Source organism: Chiloscyllium punctatum, chromosome 21 (assembly GCF_047496795.1).
Source record: "Chiloscyllium punctatum isolate Juve2018m chromosome 21, sChiPun1.3, whole genome shotgun sequence".
NCBI lineage: Eukaryota > Metazoa > Chordata > Chondrichthyes > Orectolobiformes > Hemiscylliidae > Chiloscyllium > Chiloscyllium punctatum.
Genome location: NC_092759.1, coordinates 16,723,559 through 16,743,785, shown reverse-complemented (window position 1 = coordinate 16,743,785; position 20,227 = coordinate 16,723,559). Strand labels below are relative to the sequence as shown.

Genomic DNA, 20,227 nt, shown 5'->3' with positions numbered 1-20,227 from the left:
TCAGGGGGCCCGACAATTTGGAGATTTATCCTCTGACCTCTCTCTTCGAGGTCGTCGATATGGTCTCGCAAGGCCCGCACCTCTCGCTCCAGCACCTGGATTCGACTGGATGAGGACTCCCATCACAGCTTCCGAGGCCTTAGTTGGACCCTCCACCACCTCCAGCCTCTCCCCAAGGCCCTGGATCTCCTGCTCATGCTTCTGCAGCATGGATGCAATTTAGCACGGCCAATCCACCCTAACCTGCCCATCCCTGGACACCATGGGACAACTCTGTGTGGAGTTTGCACATTCTCCCCGTGTCTGCGTGGGTTTCCTCTGGGTGCTCTGGTTTCCTCCCACAGTCCAAAAATGTGCAGGTTAGGTGAATCGGCCATGCTAAATTGCCCGTGGTGTTAGGTGAAGGGGTAAATGTAAGGGAATGGGTCTGGGTGGGTTGCTCTGCGGAGGGTCAGTGTGGACTTGTTGGGCCGAAGGGCCGATTTCCACACTGTAAGTAATCTAAAATCTAAATTTAGCATGGCCAGTCCACCCTAACCAGCACATCCCAGCCCTATGGGACAATTTACCACGGCCAATCTACCCTAACCTGCACATTCTTCGACTGTGTGAGGAAACTGGAGAACCGGAGGACCGGAGGAAACCCATGCACACACAGGGAGAACGTGCAAACTCCACACAGTCATCCGAGTGTGGGATTGAACCTGGGTCCCTGGTGCTGTGAGGCACTAACCACTGAGCCACCACGTCTCCTACATTAATTTCTGATGTGGCTCTGATTATTGTGGTATCGTTTTCAAGAAGGACACTATTTTTTGGCTATCCTCCCATCGAACGTGTAGAATGTGGGAGAGGCCATTGCTGAGTTGCATCTGACAGATGGCCTTCTGAGGATGTGGCACTCCCTCGGTGCTGCATCAGGAACGTTGGGCTAGATTCTCGTGCCTGGCTTTGCGAAAAAACATCTGCCTCTCCTCTGGATGAATCTTCCATCTGGGCAACTCCCTGCCTCTCCAGCTTCAGTATTATCAGGCAGTTTTCTTTCTTCATGGCGATACCAAAGAGTCAAGGAAAAAGATTGCGGAAACAGAAACGCTTTGCACCCATTCTTACACTGTGTCTGATCCATCATAGCTGATTTTCATAGAATCCCCACAGTGGGGAAGCAGCCATTCGGCCCATTGAATCCACACTGATCCCTCCGAACAGTATCCCACTGAGACCAGCGTCCATATCCCTGTAACCCTGGGTAACCCAGTTAGCCTGAACGTCCCTGGACACAATGAAACGATTTAGCACGGCCAATCCACCCTGACCTGCACATCTCTAGACACTATGAGACAATGTAGCGCGGCCAATCCATCCTAACCTGCACATCCCTGGGCACTATGGGACAATTTAGCACGGCCAATCCACCCTAACCTGCACATCCCTGGGCACTATGGGACAATTTAGCACGGCCAATCCACCCTAACCTGCACATCCCTGGGCACTATGGGACAATTTAGCACGGCCAATCCACCCTAACCTGCACATCCCTGGGCACTATGGGACAATTTAGCACGGCCAATCCACCCTAACCTGCACATCCCTGGGCACTATGGGACAATTTAGCACGGCCAATCCACCCTAACCTGCACATCCCTGGGCACTATGGGACAATTTAGCACGGCCAATCCACTTTAACCTGCACATCCTTGGGCACTATGGGACAATTTAGCATGGCCAATCCACCCTAACCTGCACATCCCTGGGCACTATGGGACAATTTAGCACGGCCAATCCACTTTAACCTGCACATCCTTGGGCACTATGGGACAATTTAGCATGGCCAATCCACCCTAACCTGCACATCCCTGGGCACTATGGGACAATTTAGCATGGCCAATTCCACCCTAATCTGCACATCCCTGGGCACTATAGGATAAATTAGCACCGCCAATTCACTCTAATCTGCACATCCCTGGGCACTATGGGACAATTTAGCATGGCCAATTCCACCCTAATCTGCACATCCCTGGGCACTATAGGATAAATTAGCACTGCCAATTCACTCTAATCTGCACATCCCTGGGCACTATGGGACAATTTAGCACGGCCAATCCACACTAACCTGTACATCCCTGGGCACTATGGGACAATTTAGCACGGCCAATCCACCCTAACCTACACATCCCTGGGCACTATGCGACAATTTAGCACGGCCAATCCACCCTAACCTGCACATCCCCTGGGCACTATGGGACAATTTAGCACGGCCAATCCACCCTAACCTACACATCCCTGGGCACTATGGGACAATTTAGCACGGCCAATCCATCGTAACCTGCGCAAACTTGGACTGTGGGCAGAAACTGAAGCACCCGGAGGAAACTCACGCAGACACAGGGCGAATATGCAAATCCACAAAGACAGTCGCCCGAGTGTGGGATTGAACCCGGGTCCCTGGTGTTGTGAAGCAGCAGCGCTAACCACTGAGCCACCACGTTGCCTACATTAATTTAGCTCAGATTCTTGTGGTACTGTTTTTAAGAAGGACACTTGTTTTTGTCAGTCCTCCCATTGTATCCATGGAATGTGGGAGAGGCCATTGCTGAGTTGCATCTGACAGATGGCCTTCTGATAATGCGGCACTCCCTCGGTGCTGCATCAGGAACGTTGGGCTAGATTCTCGTGCCTGGCTTTGTGAAAAAACATCTGCCTCTCCTCTGGATGAATCTTCCATCTGGGCAACTCCCTGCCTCTCTGGTTTCAGTATTATCAGGCAGTTTTCTTTCTTCATGGCGATACCAAAGAGTCAAGGAAAAAGATTGTGGAAACAGAAACGCTCTGCACCCATTCTTACACTGTGTCTGATCCATCATAGCTGATTTTCATAGAATCCCCACAGTGGAGAAGCAGCCATTCAGCCCATCGAATCTACACCGATCCCTCCGAACAGTATCCCACTGAGACCTACGTCCATAACCTATCCCTGTAACCCTGGGTAACCCAGTTAGCCTGAATGTCCCTGGACACAATGGAACAATTTAGCACAGCCAATCCACCCTAACTTGCACATCCCTGGGCACTATGGGACAATTTAGCTTTGCCAATCCAGCCTAACCTGCACATCCCTGGGCACTATGGGACAATTTAGCACGGCCAATCCACCCTAACCTACACATCCCTGGGCACTATGGGACAATTTAGCACAGCCAATCCACCCTAACCTACACATCCCTGGGCACTATGGGACAATTTAGCATGGCCAATCCACCCTAACTTGCACATCGCTGGTCACTATGGGACAATTTAGCACGGCCAATCCAGCCTAACCTGCCCGTTCCTGGACTCTGGGAGGAAACCTGAGCACCCGGGGAAAGCCCTCACAGACACAGGGAGAATGTGCTAACTCCACACAGACAGTCACCCGAGGGTGGGATCACACCTGGTACCCTGGTGCTGTGAAGCAGCAGTGCTAACCACTGAGCCACCATGTCACCTACATTAATTTAGCTCAGATTCTTGTGGTACTCTTTTCAAGAAGGACACTTGTTTTGGCAGTCCTCCCATTGTACCTGTGGAATGTAGGAGGGCCACTGCTGAGTTGCACCTGAAAGATGATAATACGGCACTCCTTCGGTGCTGCATCAGGAGCGTTGGGCTGGATTCTCGTGCCTGGCTTTGTGAAAATAAAATCTGCCTCTCCTCTGGATGAATCTTCCATCTGGGCAACTCCCTGCCTCTCTGGTTTCAGTATTATCAGGCAGTGCTCAGTCAGTGGAATTAAGTCTAAAAGGCTCTGTGCTGAATTAAACCAAGGCATTTATACAAAACAATCAGATTACATTGAGGATGGTCACTGCTTAATCTTCTTTAACTAATGCAGCTTTACTTAGGCAGACTGGAAGGTAAATAACCTACCTATAATTTTTAGCACGTTTGCCCTTAAAACAGTGATTTTTTGTGATTTGCAAAGGCAGTGGAAGCCGATTCACCAGGAACTTGCAAAAAGGGTGTTTAAGAAACACTGGAAGGGGAGAAGTTTGCAGGAGCATAGGAGGTCTGGGGTGGACTGATAGAAGTCTGTAAAATACTGAGGGGTACAGATAGAGTTAATAGTAGGTGCCTTTTTCCTCGGATGGGGATTTCTAGACTCGTGGGCACACTTTTAAGGTGAGAGGATAGAGATTTTTTTAAAAAGAGGCAAATTTTGTACACAGTGTGGTTCGCGTGTGGAATGAACTTCCTGGGAAATGGTGGATGTGGGTACAGTTACAATGTTTAAAAGATAAGTACATGAATAGGAAAGGTTTGGAGGCATATGGGCCAGGAGCAGGCAGGTGGGACTAGTTCAGTTTGGGATTATGGTCGGCATGGACTGGTTGGACTGTTTCAGTTCTGTATGACTCTGTGACTGTGTTGGAAAAGTGATTGGGTGAATTGGATATCTTGTTCAAAGGCCTGATATGAACAGGATGGGCTGAATAGCCTCCTCCTGCATCATGGGATTTAAAGATTTTATAAGTTTATTGTTCGTGATGGGGTATGCCTAATAAAATACATATTATTGCCTGGGGGGAAAGGAATTTGGAATTTTTGTAGCGCCTTTAACCACCTAAGCTTGGCCCAAAGTGCTTCACAGCTAATTAAGTACTTTCAAATTATAATCACTGTTGTAATGGGCAGTCAATTTGTGCACAGCAACCTCCCACTGAATGTGTAGTGATAATAATGCAAACATTTGTTTTTAATGATTTATGCTGAGGGGTAAGTATTTAATTTATTCCTTCATGGGGTATTTTGAGTCACTGGCTGTTCCACCTTTTAATTCCCATCTCTCTCTATCCTCAAGAAGGTGGGGCTGAGCTGCCTTCTTGAACTGTTACAGTCCACCTACTGTGGGTTGAACCTCAATGCCCTTGGGGAGGGGGTTCCAGGGTCTTGTCCCAGCGACACTGAAGGAGAGGCGATATATTTCTAAGTCTGGGTGGTGAGTGGCTCAGAGGAGAACATAGAACAATACAGCGCAGAACAGGCCCTTCAGCCCTCGATGTTGCACCGACCTGTGAACTAATCTAAGCCCATCCCCCTACACTATCCCATCATTGTCCATGTGCTTACCCAAGGACTGTTTAAATGCCTCTAACGTGGCTGTGTTAACTACATTAGCAGGCAGCGCATTCCACACCCTTACCACTCTCTGAGTAAAGAACCTGCCTCTGACATCTGTCTTAAATCTATTACCCCTCAATTTATAGCTATGGCCCCTCGTACAAGTTGACATCATCATCCACTATCTACCCTATTCAAGGTGGTAGCGGTCAGGGGTTTGCTGTCAAAGGAGGTGAGTTGCTGCAGAGTGTCTTATAGATGGTACACATTGCTGCAACACTGCGTCGGCAGTGGAAGGAGTGAACGTTGGTTGGGACACTGAGGTGAATGCTCCCTGTTCTTTGATAAAGTTGGAAAGCTGAGAGATAGGAAGGACGTTAACCATGTTGAACTGTACGACAGTTACTCCATACTGCAACTGTGTGGGGGGTATGGCACCTTCCCAGCGCCTAGACTGTACTCTGTGCAACCCATCTGAATGCTTTCACTGGGTTTCAGACTGTGACTTACTCCCAGTACTCTCCCCTCACATTGATACATTGTCCATGTTGAGGATGAGCCTATCACGGGGTTGTCAGCAATGTATTGTCTGAGGGAATGTTGGAAGCAGATTCAAACGTGGCTTTGAAATAGTTTTGGAGATTAATGCCCCTGAAGGGATGGAGAGTTTGCAGAGCGATTGAGAAAGGGGTGATAAGATCTGATGTAGCTCAATTGCCCTTAGAGAGAGACAACACAGACATGGTGGACTGATTGCTGCTATGCATGATAATTCTATGTCTAAGCCTGGCAGCTCTTTCAGAAAAGCAGAACAGACAAGTTGGGCTGAATGGCCTGTCCTGTACCCTATTTCTCTTGGTAATTACCCACTGTTAGCCTGTGCTCCTTCCAACAGGTCTCCCCATTATTTGGCACCATCTACAATGCAATATACTACTTGGCCAAAGCAGTGGACAGTGCCTACCGGGGAAGCAGGGGGGTGGCTGAGACGAGCAACGCCCAACACACCAGTGGGATGGAGTTTGAAGGATTTAACCAAGTCTTGCAGATGGACAAAGATGGAGCAGTCATTGCTGACTACGTGGTTTTGGACACTGACGGGAGAGGGAGCCGACTGGAGGCAACTCACTTAGTCAACATGGCTACAGGAACCTTGAAATACCTTGGCACTACCATCCATTTCCCACAGGGCTCAGTCCCTGGATCAGATGCTGACTGCTGGTTTGATTCCAAGGAAATCTGTACAGGAGGTGAGATCAGTTGTTAGTTAAAAATTCTCACCCTTGGTATCCCATCCCTTCGAGACCCTCTCTGGCCTGCAACCCCCTCCCTCTTAGCACTCCCATTTTTAATCAGTCCTACATTGACGGCCGTGCCAGGGCTCTAAGCCCCCTGGAATTCCCTCCCTAAACGTATCTCCACCTTTAAGAAGTTTGTTCGATCTCCTAAGTTCTTCAACCCTCCAGGATCAACTCAGTGAACCTCCTTCAGGACTGCCTCCAACCCAGGTGGTCTCAATGCCTCTCCTCGTCCTCCAACCTATCTGCAAATTGCTTCACCTGAAGGAAATGTCAGATAGTTTCTTGGCAGTATTTTCCAGACCATAATGTAATGATAATCAGTTGCGAAGAGAGGTTGGTGTTATAGTAATGTCCCTGAACTAATAATCCAGAGGATTAGCTGTTGGAGTTTGGATTCCATCCATTAAAATAAATCTAAAATTAATAGGTCATTACAGAGATGGTGATCATGAAACTATTATTGATTGTTGTAAAAGCCTATCTGGTTCACTCACTGAGTCCGACAACATGGAAACAGACTCTTTGGCCCATCCAATCCATAATCCCAAACTAAACTAGTTCCCACCTGCCTGCTCCTGGCCCAAATCCCTCCAAACCTTTCCTCTTCATGTACCTATCCTATCATCTTTTAAACATTGTAACTGTACCCACATCCACCACTTCCTCAGGAAGTTCATTCCACACGCAAATCACCCTCTGTGAGAACAATTTTCCCTCATGTCTTTTTTAAATCTCTCTCCTATCACCTTAAAAACATGCGCCCTAGTCTTGAAATCCCCCTGTCCGAGGGAAAACACTCCCACCTTTAATCCTACCTCATTATTTTATAAACTTCTTTCAGGTCACCTGTCAACTTCTGACGCTCCAGCAAAAAAAGTCTCAGCCTATCCTGCCTCTCCCCATAACTCAAACCTTCCATACCCGGCAACATCCTGGTAAATCTCTTCTGAACCATCTCCGGATTAATAATATCCTTCCTATAACAGGGTGACCAGAACTGGACACAGTATTCCAGGAGAGGCCTCACTAATGTCCTGTACACCCTCAACATGACGCCACAGTTCCTATACTCAAAAGGACAGAGCAATGAAGGCAAGCGTGCCAAACCCCGTCTTTCATGCCCCTTAGGGAGGGAAATCTGCTGCCCTTACCCATTCTGGCCTACATGTGACTCCAAACCCACAGCCAATGTGGTTGGCGTTGAACTGTAATGGGGTTAAGAAATGGAGTCTGAAATGCCTGATCAGCCCACTCGGTTCAAGGGGCAACTAGTGTTGGCCTCGCTAATGATATTCACCTGTCTTGAAGGAGTGAGAACCAGCAGGCTGTGATAGACCCCCCACACGTGTTTACCACATGTGACTCTGGATTTATTGGTAAATGATTGAAACTGGATGAGAAAATGTCTTTGAAGCCCATGGGATAATGAATTGTCTCTCTCTTGCCTAGGATTGGACCCAATGTTTGTGCTGTTGGTGTTTACCATGGTCTGTTGTATGATTCTGATCTGTGGAGCCACAATCTATTCCTTCAGGTTTGGCCATCTCCCATTTTATGATATTTTCATTTGCATTATCCCACCAATTTTTCATTTCTTTCTCAATGGAAGCACAGAATCTCCCAGGCAGAAGGAGGCCATTTGGCTGTGTATTGACTCCCCATGCCTAATTTTACAGTCTAGCTCTTCTTTTTGTCCTTTTGCCCATAATTAATTAATTAATTACTTTCCTTTCCCTTAATAATATATATCAATGTTGATTCAATTACGAGGACATGGGTTGCATTGTCCTAACTCTCCTTCCATCAGTGATGAACTATGGCCTTAACAGTGAGCTAAGATCATCTTTCTCTTTCTGTACTCTGAGCCACAAAGTCTTATGCAGAATTCCCCACACCTTACAGGAGTTGGAAGGTCATGTTGCGGCTGTGCAAGACAATGATTAGGCCACTTTTGGAATGTTGCGTGCAAATCTGGTCTCCTTCTTATCGGAAGGATGTTGTGAAACTTGAAAGGGTTCAGAAAAGATTTACAAGGATGTTGCCAGGGTTGGAGGGTTTGAGTTGTAGGGAGAGGCTGAACAGGCTGGGGGTGTTTTCCCTGGAGCGTTGGAGGCTGAGGGGTGACCTCATAGAGGTTTATAAAATCATGAGGGGCATGAATAGGATAAATAGACAAAGTCTTTTCCTTGGGATCGGGGAGTCCAGAACTAGAGGGCATAAGTTTAGGGTGAGAGGGGAAAGATATAAAAGAGACCTAAGGGGCAACTTTTTCACGCCGAGGGTGGTACGTGTATGGAATGAACTGCCAGACGATGTAGTGGAGGCTGGTACAATTACAACATTTAAAAGGCATCTGGATGGGGATATGAATAGGAAGGGTTTGGAGGGATAGGGGCCGGGTGTTGGCAGGTGGGACCAGATTGGTTTGGGATATCTGGTCGGCATGGATGAATTGGACCGAAGGGGCTGTTTCCATGCTGTACATCTCTATGACTCTATGACCTGAGCAGAAAATCTAGGCTAGTATTCCTATTTCAGTATTAAGGACAGTGTGCCATAGTCACAGGGTCAGCGCTGAGGGAGCGCCACACTGTCACAGGGTCAGTACTGAGGGAGCACCGCACTGTCGGAGGGTCAGAACTGAGAGAGTGCCGCACTGTCACAGGGTCAGTACTGAGGGAGTGCCGCACTGTCACAGGGTCAGTACTGAGGGAGTGCCGCACTGTCACAGGGTCAGTACTGAGGGAGTGCCACACTGTCGGAGGGTCAGTACTGAAGGAGTGCTGCACTGTCGGAGGGTCAGTACTGAGGGAGCGCTGCACTGTCGGAGGGTCAGTACTGAGGGAGCGCTGCACTGTCGGAGGGTCAGTACTGAGGGAGCGCTGCACTGTCGGAGGGTCAGTACTGAGGGAGCGCTGCACTGTCGGAGGGTCAGTACTGAGGGAGCGCTGCACTGTCGGAGGGTCAGTACTGAGGGAGCACTGCACTGTCGGAGGGTCAGTACTGAGGGAGTGCTGCACTGTCGGAGGGTCAGTACTGAGGGAGTGCCGCATTGTCGGGTCAGTACTGAGGGAGCGCCGCACTGTCGGAGGGTCAGTACTGACGGGGTGCCGCACTGTCGGAGGGTCAGTACTGAGGGAGTGCTGCACTGTCGGAGGGTCAGTACTGAGGGAGCACCGCACTGTCGGAGGGTCAGTACTGAGGGGGTGCCGCACTGTCGGAGGGTCAGTACTGAAGGAGCGCTGCACTGTCGGAGGGTCAGTACTGAGGGAGCGCTGCACTGTCGGAGGGTCAGTACTGAGGGAGCGCTGCACTGTCGGAGGGTCAGTACTGAAGGAGCGCTGCACTGTCGGAGGGTCAGTACTGAGGGAGCGCTGCACTGTCGGAGGGTCAGTACTGAGGGAGTGCTGCACTGTCGGAGGGTCAGTACTGAGGGAGTGCTGCACTGTCGTAGGGTCAGTACTGAGGGAGTGCCGCATTGTCGGGTCAGTACTGAGGGAGCGCCGCACTGTCGGAGGGTCATTACTGAGGGGGTGACGCACTGTCGGAGGGTCAGTACTGAAGGAGCGCTGCACTGTCGGAGGGTCAGTACTGAGGGAGCGCTGCACTGTCGGAGGGTCAGTACTGAAGGAGCGCTGCACTGTCGGAGGGTCAGTACTGAGGGAGCGCTGCACTGTCGGAGGGTCAGTACTGAGGGAGCGCTGCACTGTCGGAGGGTCAGTACTGAGGGAGTGCTGCACTGTCGGAGGGTCAGTACTGAGGGAGTGCTGCACTGTCGGAGGGTCAGTACTGAGGGAGTGCTGCACTGTCGGGTCAGTACTGAGGGAGCGCCGCACTGTCGGAGGGTCAGTACTGACGGGGTGCCGCACTGTCGGAGGGTCAGTACTGAGGGAGTGCTGCACTGTCGGAGGGTCAGTACTGAGGGAGTGCTGCACTGTCGGAGGGTCAGTACTGAGGGAGTGCCACACTGTCGTAGGGTCAGTACTGAGGGAGTGCCGCACTGTCGGAGGGTCAGTACTGAGGGAGTGCCGCACAGTTGTAGGGTCAGTACTGAGGGAGTGCCGCACTGTCGTAGGGTCAGTACTGAGGGAGCGCCGCACTGTCGGAGGGTCTGTGCTAAGGAAGCGCTGCACTGTCGGAGGGTCAGTACTGAGGGTGTGCCGCACTGTCGGAGGGTCAGTACTGAGGGAGTGCCGCACTGTCGGAAGGTCAGTATTGAGGGAGTGCTGCACTGTTGGAGCATCAGCGCTAAGGGAGTGCAGGGCAGTCAGAGGGTTAGTGCTGAGGGAGCGCCGCACTGTCGGCAGGTCAACGCTGAGGGAGTGCCGCACTGTCGGAGGGTCAGGGCTGAGGGAGCGCCACACTGTCGGAGGGCCAATGCTGAGGGAGTGCTGCACTGTCGGAGGGTCAACACTGAGGGAGCACTGCAGTGTCAGAAGGTCAGCGCTTAAGGAGCGTGGAATTTTCAGAGGATCAGTGTTGAGGGAGCACTGCACAGTTAGTGGGTTAGCGCCACAATGTCAGAGGTGTTGTTGTTCAAATGTGACGTTTAACTAAGGTCTTCTACATCTGCCTTCCCCAATAGTTGCTATGATCTCCCAAGTAAGTGCAGGCGGCATTTTCCCATTCCTTTTGTCCCCAGGCATTCTTCAAGTAGCATCACAAGGTGTGGTTATTTGGTCACTGTCTCAATGCTATTTACAGGATTCTGCTATGCTCCTCTTGAATGCCATGTTAACCCTGAACTAGAACCTTTCCTGGGTCTCAAAGATCGTGTGTCATTGCTTGTGGACCCAAAGCTTTGGGCATTGAGGGGAAGTGATGGCCTAGTGGTATTATCACCGGACTGATAACTCCTGGGTAATTCTGGGGGCCTGGGTTCGGATCCCACCACGGCATTCCGTAAATATCTGGCATTGAGAGTCAAAGGGTGACCGTGAATCGATTGTCAGGGAAACCCAACTAGTTGACTAATGTCCTTCAGGGAAGGAAACTGCCATTCTTACCTGGTCAGGCCTACACGTGACTCCCCACCTACAGCAATGTGGTTGACTCTTAACTGCCCTCTGGGCAATTAATGCTGACCTAGCCAGCGGCGCCCTCATCCTGTGAATGAATTTTAAAAAAAGAAAAATCCATGCAGTGTAGGAATTGTTACTTTTTGCCACGTTGGAAGGGAGGGTAAGGCAACAGGCCGGTGTGTTTCACTTTGGAAGTCAGCCCCACGCAGCCAGGCATTGCTTGAGGGACAGCAGAGCTGGGCTAGGGTTAACCCTGGGGTCAGGAATGAGATGAAAGAAATGTGGTGGGCAGGAGAGCTCTGTAACCTGTTTTGCTGACGTATTGTAGGAAGCGCTTCCTGAAACCGCACCTGTCAACAGGACCCAACAAGATCATTCTCAGGCTGGATGATTTGGTGTTCATTAATGCACAGCTCAGCCGTAAGGTACGTAGGTCTTGTTGACTTTGTCTTGTTGTCAAGCTCCAGCAAGATGCGAAAGGCAAAGAATAGGCAATGCTGAAGATCTGAAACACAAACAGAACCTGTTGAAGAAACTCAGCATTAACTCTGTTTTCTCCCTCCGCAGGCGCTAGCAGACTTGCTGGGTTTCTCCAACATCATCGTCTGTTTTTCTTTCAGTCACAACACTGCTGCCTTGTTTTATGTCAGTAGGGTTAGCTCAGTAAGAAACTGGTTTCCGAGGCCATCAGCACGAGTTTGATTCCCACACTGGCTGAGGTTACAATGAAGAGCTCTGCTTTGATGCCCCACAGTGTGGGGGCAGACCATTCGGCCCATCGAATCCACACCGACCCACTGAAGATCATCCTACCCAGACCTACCCCATCCCTGTAACCAAGTGTTTACCGTGACTAATCTACCTAGTGTGCACATCCCTGGACACCATGGGACAATTTAGCACGGCCAATCCACCCCAACCTGCACACCCCTGGGCACTATGGGGCAATTTAGCACGGCCAATCCACCCCAACCTGCACACCCCTGGGCACTATGGGGCAATTTAGCACGGCCAATCCACCCTAACCTGTACATCCCTGGGCACTATGGGGCAATTTAGCACGGCCAATCCACCCCAACCTGCACACCCCTGGGCACTATGGGGCAATTTAGCACGGCCAATCCACCCCAACCTGCACACCCCTGGGCACTATGGGGCAATTTAGCACGGCCAATCCACCCTAACCTGCACATCCCTGGGCACTATGGGGCAATTTAGCACGGCCAATCCACCCTAACCTGTACATCCCTGGGCACTATGGGGCAATTTAGCACGGCCAATCCACCCCAACCTGCACACCCCTGGGCACTATGGGGCAATTTAGCACGGCCAATCCACCCCAACCTGCACATCCCTGGGCACTATGGGACAATTTAGCACGGCCAATCCACCCCAACCTGCACATCCCTGGGCACTATGGGGCAATTTAGCACGGCCAATCCACCCTAACCTGCACATCTTTAGACTGTGAGGGGAAACCTGAGCACCCAGAGAAAACCCACGCAGACACGGGGAGAATTAGATTAGATTACATTACAGTGTGGAAACAGGCCCTTTGGCCCAACAAGTCCACACTGACCCGCCGAAGCGCAACCCACCCATACCCCTACATTTGCCCCTTACCTAACACTACGGGTAATTTAGCACGGCCAATTCACCTGACCCTGCACATCTTTGGACTGTGGGAGGAAACCGGAGCACCCGGAGGAAACCCACGCAGACACGGGGAGGACGAGCAAACTCCACACAGTCAGTCGCCCGGGGGTGGAATCGAACCTGGGTCCCTAGTGCTATGAGGTGCCAGTGCTAACACTGAACCTGTCCCCTCCTTTTAAACTTCTCCCCTCGCCTGGTGTGTGGTGACTGAAGTAACTCCAAAGAGGCTCGTATTCTGTCACCAAGTCATCCTTTATTTGCACGTGCGGAGTACTTGACAATGGTCTGGCTTTCTCGGAGCCAGTACTGAGTGAACAGAACCTCCAACGTTCCTGTTTGTTTCCTCTTTTTTCTTTTTTTTCCATAATTCAGCCAGGTCAGGATTCATGTTTCTTCCAAAAACAAACAGAATCCATCAGTAGCAGTACAACACTGGATGTGGGCAGCCAGTTCAGAGTCAGTCCCCTCCCTGACACAAAATGGAGAGTCCGGGACTCTTATCCAGCTCCCTCAGAGCTAGCTCTCAGAGTGAACAGGAGGTCTGGCACTTCTGTTTATTTATTTTTATTTTTTTTAAATTCCTTTTGTTTCTTTCTGTTCTTTTCCTCTCCTCCCCCCCCCCCCCCCCCACACTACCGCCTATCAGCGGTGGTGCTTATTTTTTCCCTCGCCCCCCCAAGTTATGTGTGCGCAGGTGTAGGACTCAGTGAGGAACAAGCGTGTATATCTTCAATTATGTTCTACCACCAGGAAGAAAGGACACACCCGAGTGACCAGTGACAAGCAGCGCCCTCCTTGACAAAAGGCAATGCTGCCTGATCAAATAGTGAAGAGGAAGGCAGGGATTAAATAGAACATAGAACAATACAGCATAGACCAGGCCCTTCGGCCCTTGATGTTGTGCCAACCTGTGAATTAATCTAAGCCCATCCCCCTACACTATCCCATCATCATCCATATGCTCAGCCAAGGATTGTTTAAATTTCCCGAATATAGCTGCGTTAACTAAAATCATTAACTGTGTTAATCAAAATAGAATTGGAGGGGGGAATAAATCACTTCACTCCCTGTGGTGCCCACCTCTCTCTGAACAGCTGAAGGGTGTTGGTGGACACCGCGTGCTCCTTCTCCAGAGACACCCGGGCCCTAACGTAACCACGGACGTGGGGCAAGCAATTGGCCCCAACGCTCCCCTCCATGGCCTGCTGCCTGGACTTGTCTATGGCCAGTTTAGCCAGCCACTCCTGTTTGTATCTGTCAGCCAGGGCTCCCTAGTTGGGACTGCTAACCTGGCCCAATCAGGGATCTCCATGTTCTGTGAGGTCCCCCTGGCTGACCTCATTCCAATCGCTGCAGTGACCCTAAGGTTTAACCACTACCCTCTTGAATGAGAGAGAAACCCTTTGGTCTGGTCGGACCGTGGCGACTTGCAGATTGCGGCAATGAAGTGCAAGCCCAGAGCTACTCTGAGAGATCCTTACGTCTTTCTGCTGATGTCTGCTTTCAGAGATTGAACGGCGAGAATGAAACATCTGTTTTAGGGAGAAGTGTCTTGGACTTGAAAACACCCAAACATTCAACATCGGGGAAAAGTTTTGCGGCAGCCACTCCCGAAACCAGCAACATTGCCATATATGAGGTAACGTGCCCATTCTCTTTCAGATGTGCAGCAGGCCGTGATGACAAGATGTATATGATAATTTGCAGTCACCTGACAGCAGTTAGGGGTTATTTTACCAGGTTAATCCAGAGGTTTGGACCTGCGACCAGGGAACTGGGGTTAAAACCCCACCATGGCTTGGTGGACTTTAGATTAAATTGGTCGATAAATCTGAATTAACGCGAGTCTAATTAATAATGATCCTAAGAGATAGGACATATTGAATTGAATTGATTGTTACATGTACTGAGGCACAGTGAAAAGCTTTGACTTGCGAGCAATTACAGGCAGATCACAGAGTTAAGTAGCATAGATAGTAAATAATAGGTAAACAGTGGCAAAAACAAAACACAGGTACAGGAGAATGTTAAGAGTTTGAGAGTCCATTCAGTATTCTAACAACAATAGGGTAGAAACTGTTTTGAAACTGTCTGGTGCATGTGTTCAGGCTTCTGAACATAGAACAGTACAGCACAGGAACAGGCCCTTCGGCCCGCCATGTTGTGCTGAACGTGACACCAAATTAAACTAATCCCTTCTCCCTGGCCTCGGTCCACATCCCTCCATTCTTGCGTGGTCATGCACTTATCTAAAAGCCTTTTGAACTGCCTTATTGTATCTGCCTCCATCACCATCCCAGCAGCAAGTTCTACACTTCTACCACACTCTCTCTCTGTTAAAAAAAAAACTTGCCCTGGCACCTTAAATGCTCGTCCCCTATTGTTAAGCACTTCAACTCTGGGAAAAACGATTAGATTTCTATTTATTCATTTTGCTGGTGGGCACCAGCGTCTATTGTCCATCCTTAATTACCCGCGTAGTGTAGGGGTCCCAGACAGCACCGTTGGGGAGGGAGTTCCAGGATTTTGAGCCAGCAACGCTGAAAGAAAGATGTGACCAGGGAGGACTTCTGCTGTTCCTCCTGGTCTGATCTGTGTGTGATTCAAAGGCACCGATCCTTAAGTGCCTTTGAAATGTTGTGGCATGCCACTGAGTTGTACCAAAGCACACCAAACTCGGTATGTGCCTGTACTATGCGGTCTATAAGCAGGTTGCCAGTCATCACAGTTCTGAAGTGGGTTAGTTACTGGGCAAGAAATACTCCCATCTCACAAGTGGATGAAATGAAAAACAAAATGTTTAGCTGAATTGAATTGAATTTATTGTACCGAAGCACAGTGAAAAACTTTGTCATGCGAGCAGTGTAGGCAGGTTACAGAGTTAAGTCGCATAGATAAGTAAATAGTAGGTAAACAGTGGCAAAAACAAAAACACAGGTACAGGCGAATGTTAAGAGTTTGTGAATCCATTCAGTATTCTAACAACAGTAGGGTAGAAACTGTTTCGAAACTGGCTGGTGCATGTGTTCAGGCTTCTGTACCTTCTCCCCAAAGGTAGAGGTTGTAGAAAAACATTGCCAGGGTGGGATGGATCTTTGAACTCCCCTGTGTTATAGTAGTGACTACCTCTCAAGAAACAGATTTTGTTGATTGCGAAGTGTTTTTGCAAGGTGTGAAGATGCCACAAAAGGTGCTACGGAAATGCAAATCCTATAATTCCTGTGCCAGTCTTTATAGTCTGGCTGAGCTGGGAAGGACTTAAGTAAGAAAGGTCTATTTGCTGGAGAGGAGACGCAAGGAGCATTCACTGGATTGATCCCTGAGTTGAAATGGTTGGCGTAGAGGGAAAGATTGAGGCGAATGAGCCTACAATCTCTGGAACTAAGAAGAATGAGGAATTATCTCACTGAAACATTGCAAATTCTTCAAGCTCTCTTTAGATACTGAGGGTATGTTTTCCCCCATCTGGAATTAAGGGGCTAAGGTATTAGAATAAAGGGTCAGTCATTGAGGACTGGGCACAGGAGAAATTACTTCACACAGATGATTGGTATTCTCAGTCTTTTGAAAGCTAATCACAATCAACTATTGAGTGTACTCCAGACTATAAGAAACATGGAACAATAGGTGGATTTGAGATGGAAAATCATCCATGATCACATTAAATGGTGGATCAAATTTGAGGGGCTGAATGGCCTACTATCTCTTATGTTCTTACATTTCTTGTACGGCTGGAATAAAAGCAGGTTTTTTTTAACCTTCGGTTTTACTCATTGTGTGAAAGGTAATGGCACCTCTGATCTTTAGTAATAAATGCTGTGCTATATCTCAGTGCCTTAGAACAATAACTGACTCTGTCTCAGCTGTGGCATCAGAGTTACTAGTGCTTTCACATTTTGCCAGAGTCTGCAACTTCTGCTCCTGGGAAATAAGTGATCCTGTTCCTTGGTTCCAACAGAATGCAAAGAGACATTAGAACAAAGAACAATACAACATAGGAACAAGCTCTCCGAGCCAGTGCCAACACATTTTGCCCTTCCACACCAAAACTGTCTTCACTTACAGGATCCATACCCCTCTACTCCCTTCCTACTCCTGTATTTGACCAGGTGCTACTGAAATGCTGCTACCGTGTCTGCTTCTACCACCTCCTCTGGCAGCACATTCCCAGGCACTCCCCACCCTTTGTGTGAAAAACATGCCTCGCACATCCCTGTTGAACTCCCCATGCGCACCCCCACCTCCCCTCACACACCTTGAACCTGTGTCCCCTAGTAACTGACCCCTCCACCCTGGGAAAAAGTCTCATATTTTATCCACACCATTCACAAGCTGATAAACTTCTATCTGGTCGCCCCTCCACCTCCTGCGTTCCAGTGAAAACAAACCCAGTCTATCCAACTTTACTTCACAGCTAGAATCCCCCATACCAGGCATCATCCAGGTAAACCTTTTCCGTAGCCTCTCCACATCCTTCTAATAACATGGTGGCCAGAACTGTATGCAATATATACATCTTAAATAAATCATTGATTTATTTATTTTCTGCTTGATCACATTCTGAACTGTCTTTAACACCCTTTTGTAATCAAAGAGTCAAACAGCACATAAACAGACCCTTCGGCCCAACCAGCCCATGCCGAACATAATCCCAAACTAAACTGGTCCCACCTGCCTGCTCCTCCCTCCAAACGTTTCCTATTCACGGACTTATCCAAATATCTTTGAAACGTTGCAGTTGTACCTACATTTACTACTCAAGAAGGTCGTTCCACGTGCAAACCACCGCCTATGTTAAAAAATAATTTGACTCTCAGCTCCTTTTTAAATCTCTCTCCTCTCACCAACTTAAAAATGTGCCCCCTACTGTTGAAATCCCCCAACCTAGAGAAATTAACTCCACCCGTACCCCTCATTGTTTTATAAACTTCTATCAGGTCGCCTCCCAACCTCCTATGCTCCGATAAAAGAAGTCCCAGCCTATCCAGCCTTTCTTTATAACTCAAACCTTCCACGTTATATAAGTAAGCGTTTTGCGTGAAGTCTGGCACATTTTGAATCCTGCATGCCATCCAGTACCAAATCTGTTGCAAAATGGAACTATCCTAGTCATTTCCAAAAACACACTAAGTTATAACTGGGGTGGCACAGGGGCTCAGTGGTTAGCACTGCTGCCTCATAGCGCCAGGGACCCGAGTTCGATTCCCCTCTCAAGCGACTGTGTGGAGGTTGCACATTCTCCCCGTGTCTGTGTGGGTTTCCTCCGGTTTCCTCCCACAGTCCAAAGATGTGCAGGTTAGAGTGAATTGGTCATGCTAAATTGCCAGTAGCATTAGGTGCATTAGTCAGGGGTAAATATAGGGTAGGGGAATGGGTCTGGGTGTGAAACTCTGTGGAGGGTTGGTATGGACTTGTTGGGCCAAATGGCCTGTTTCCATACTGTAGGAAACCTAATCTAATTTAAATTTGTAGGAATAATGTATTTATGTATTCAAATTGCAAATGAAGGGACTCTTGAGTGGGGTCAAGTAGTAGGGAGGGAAGGACACTGAACTGGTTCATTGCAATACGTTTCTGTCTTACTGGGTGACTACCGCGCACTTTTTGGGGGATAGATACATTTGGAGGGCTGATCATGGATAGAATGACATCAGCAAAACGGAATTGGATAGATATTTGCAGAGAAAATATTTGCAAAGCTGTAGTGAGTGAGACTAATTTATGAGTTAGTTATTTCATAAATTGTAAGAGGGCTTTCAAAGATTTGGTACATGCACAACGGGACAGTCCTTTTTTTTATCCTAATGCTTGATATATTCTGCAATCTTAATGGAACAGGGAGACTGGGTATGGCTGAAGAAGATCAGGAATGGAAAATTTACCGAGGTCAAACCTTTGACCAAAACTCTGTTCTCTAAGGTGAGCTATTCTTCTTTAATTCCTAAACTAAAGTAAATGTGCTTCAGAACCAGAAGGGGAAAAATCCCCATTTCTGACTTGTCCAAAGTGAGATAATGTAGTACTGCCAAGTCTGTCAACTGTATCCTTTGTCTGCAAGACCAGCGATGTGTTGGTACTTCTATTTTCAATTCCTCCGCCTCTTCTTCCATCTCCAATGCCTCAGTGATTCTGTCCCTCCATCTACAATCTCCCAGTAGCCTCTTCCCTTCCACCTTCAATCCCTCAGTCTCTCTCCCTCCATCTTTAGCCCTTCATTCCATCTTCAATCCCTCATTTGCACTCACTCCATCTTCAGTTAGTCTGCTTGTCCCTTTATTGCATCAGTCCCTCCACCTCCATCTTCGATATTTTTAGTTGCTGCTGTCTTCTACAGAGGGAATGCAGGGAGAAATCCTTCCCAACCATGAAAGAATCAAAAAGGGTGCTAATTTGACGTTTTTAAGCAAAAGAATCCATAGCAAAATGAGACAAAGCCTTTTCACCCAGTGAATGGTTAGGGTCTGGAATGTACTGCCTGAGATTGTGGTGTAGGCAGGTTCAGTGGAGGTATTGAGGATGGAACCAGACAGTTACCCAAGAAGGAAGAATGTATCGGAATACTGGGAGAAGGTGGACGATGACACAAAATGAGTCGCTCATTCAGAGAGCTGATGTAGACACGATGGGCTACATGGCCTCATTCTGCACTGTCACAAGTCAGTGATTGATTGGTCCTTTCCATCATCATCCCATTGATTCCTTCATCTTTAACCCTGCAGTGTGTGAGTCCCTCCACTTTCACTAAGTAGGGATGACGGATTGAGCCCAGAGCCTTGGTAGCCTGTGCAGGGCAGGGTGATGTCGGATTGGTTTTTTTTAACCATGTGAGGGGTACTATCTGAGGGTTTCTAATATTTCTGAATTTTCAGTGGAAGGATCTTCTGTTTTTAAAATATATATTTGGATTTCCCCCCCCCGCATTGCACGTGTTCCTCCTAATTTCATGTGTTATTGTATCATTTAATTGTCATTATTCAGTAAAGCCTCCTTTACAAAATTGTATCTAGTTGATTTGTTTGCGACATTTCGTGTTCCTTTCATAGCTCCCTTATTTTTCAACCTTAAAAGAATCCTTAATTCAATGTTTATCAGTAAAGATGTTTCATTTGTCTGCCTTTTTAACTGTTGCTTCATCCTGGTTTCTAATGGTAT

General features: G+C 48.4%; 1 protein-coding gene across 1 annotated transcript in view; it reads left to right on the top strand.

The window, feature by feature from the left end:
* The window catches only part of LOC140492598 (retinal guanylyl cyclase 2-like), a 64,791-nt gene that overhangs the window by 13,312 nt on the left and 31,252 nt on the right, over positions 1–20,227 (top strand). The window contains exons 2-6 of the mRNA XM_072591596.1: positions 5,993–6,347; positions 7,848–7,932; positions 11,748–11,844; positions 14,583–14,714; positions 18,914–18,994. Coding sequence (XP_072447697.1) covers positions 5,993–6,347; positions 7,848–7,932; positions 11,748–11,844; positions 14,583–14,714; positions 18,914–18,994 — 750 coding nt within the window. The remainder of the gene's footprint in view (positions 1–5,992; positions 6,348–7,847; positions 7,933–11,747; positions 11,845–14,582; positions 14,715–18,913; positions 18,995–20,227) is intronic.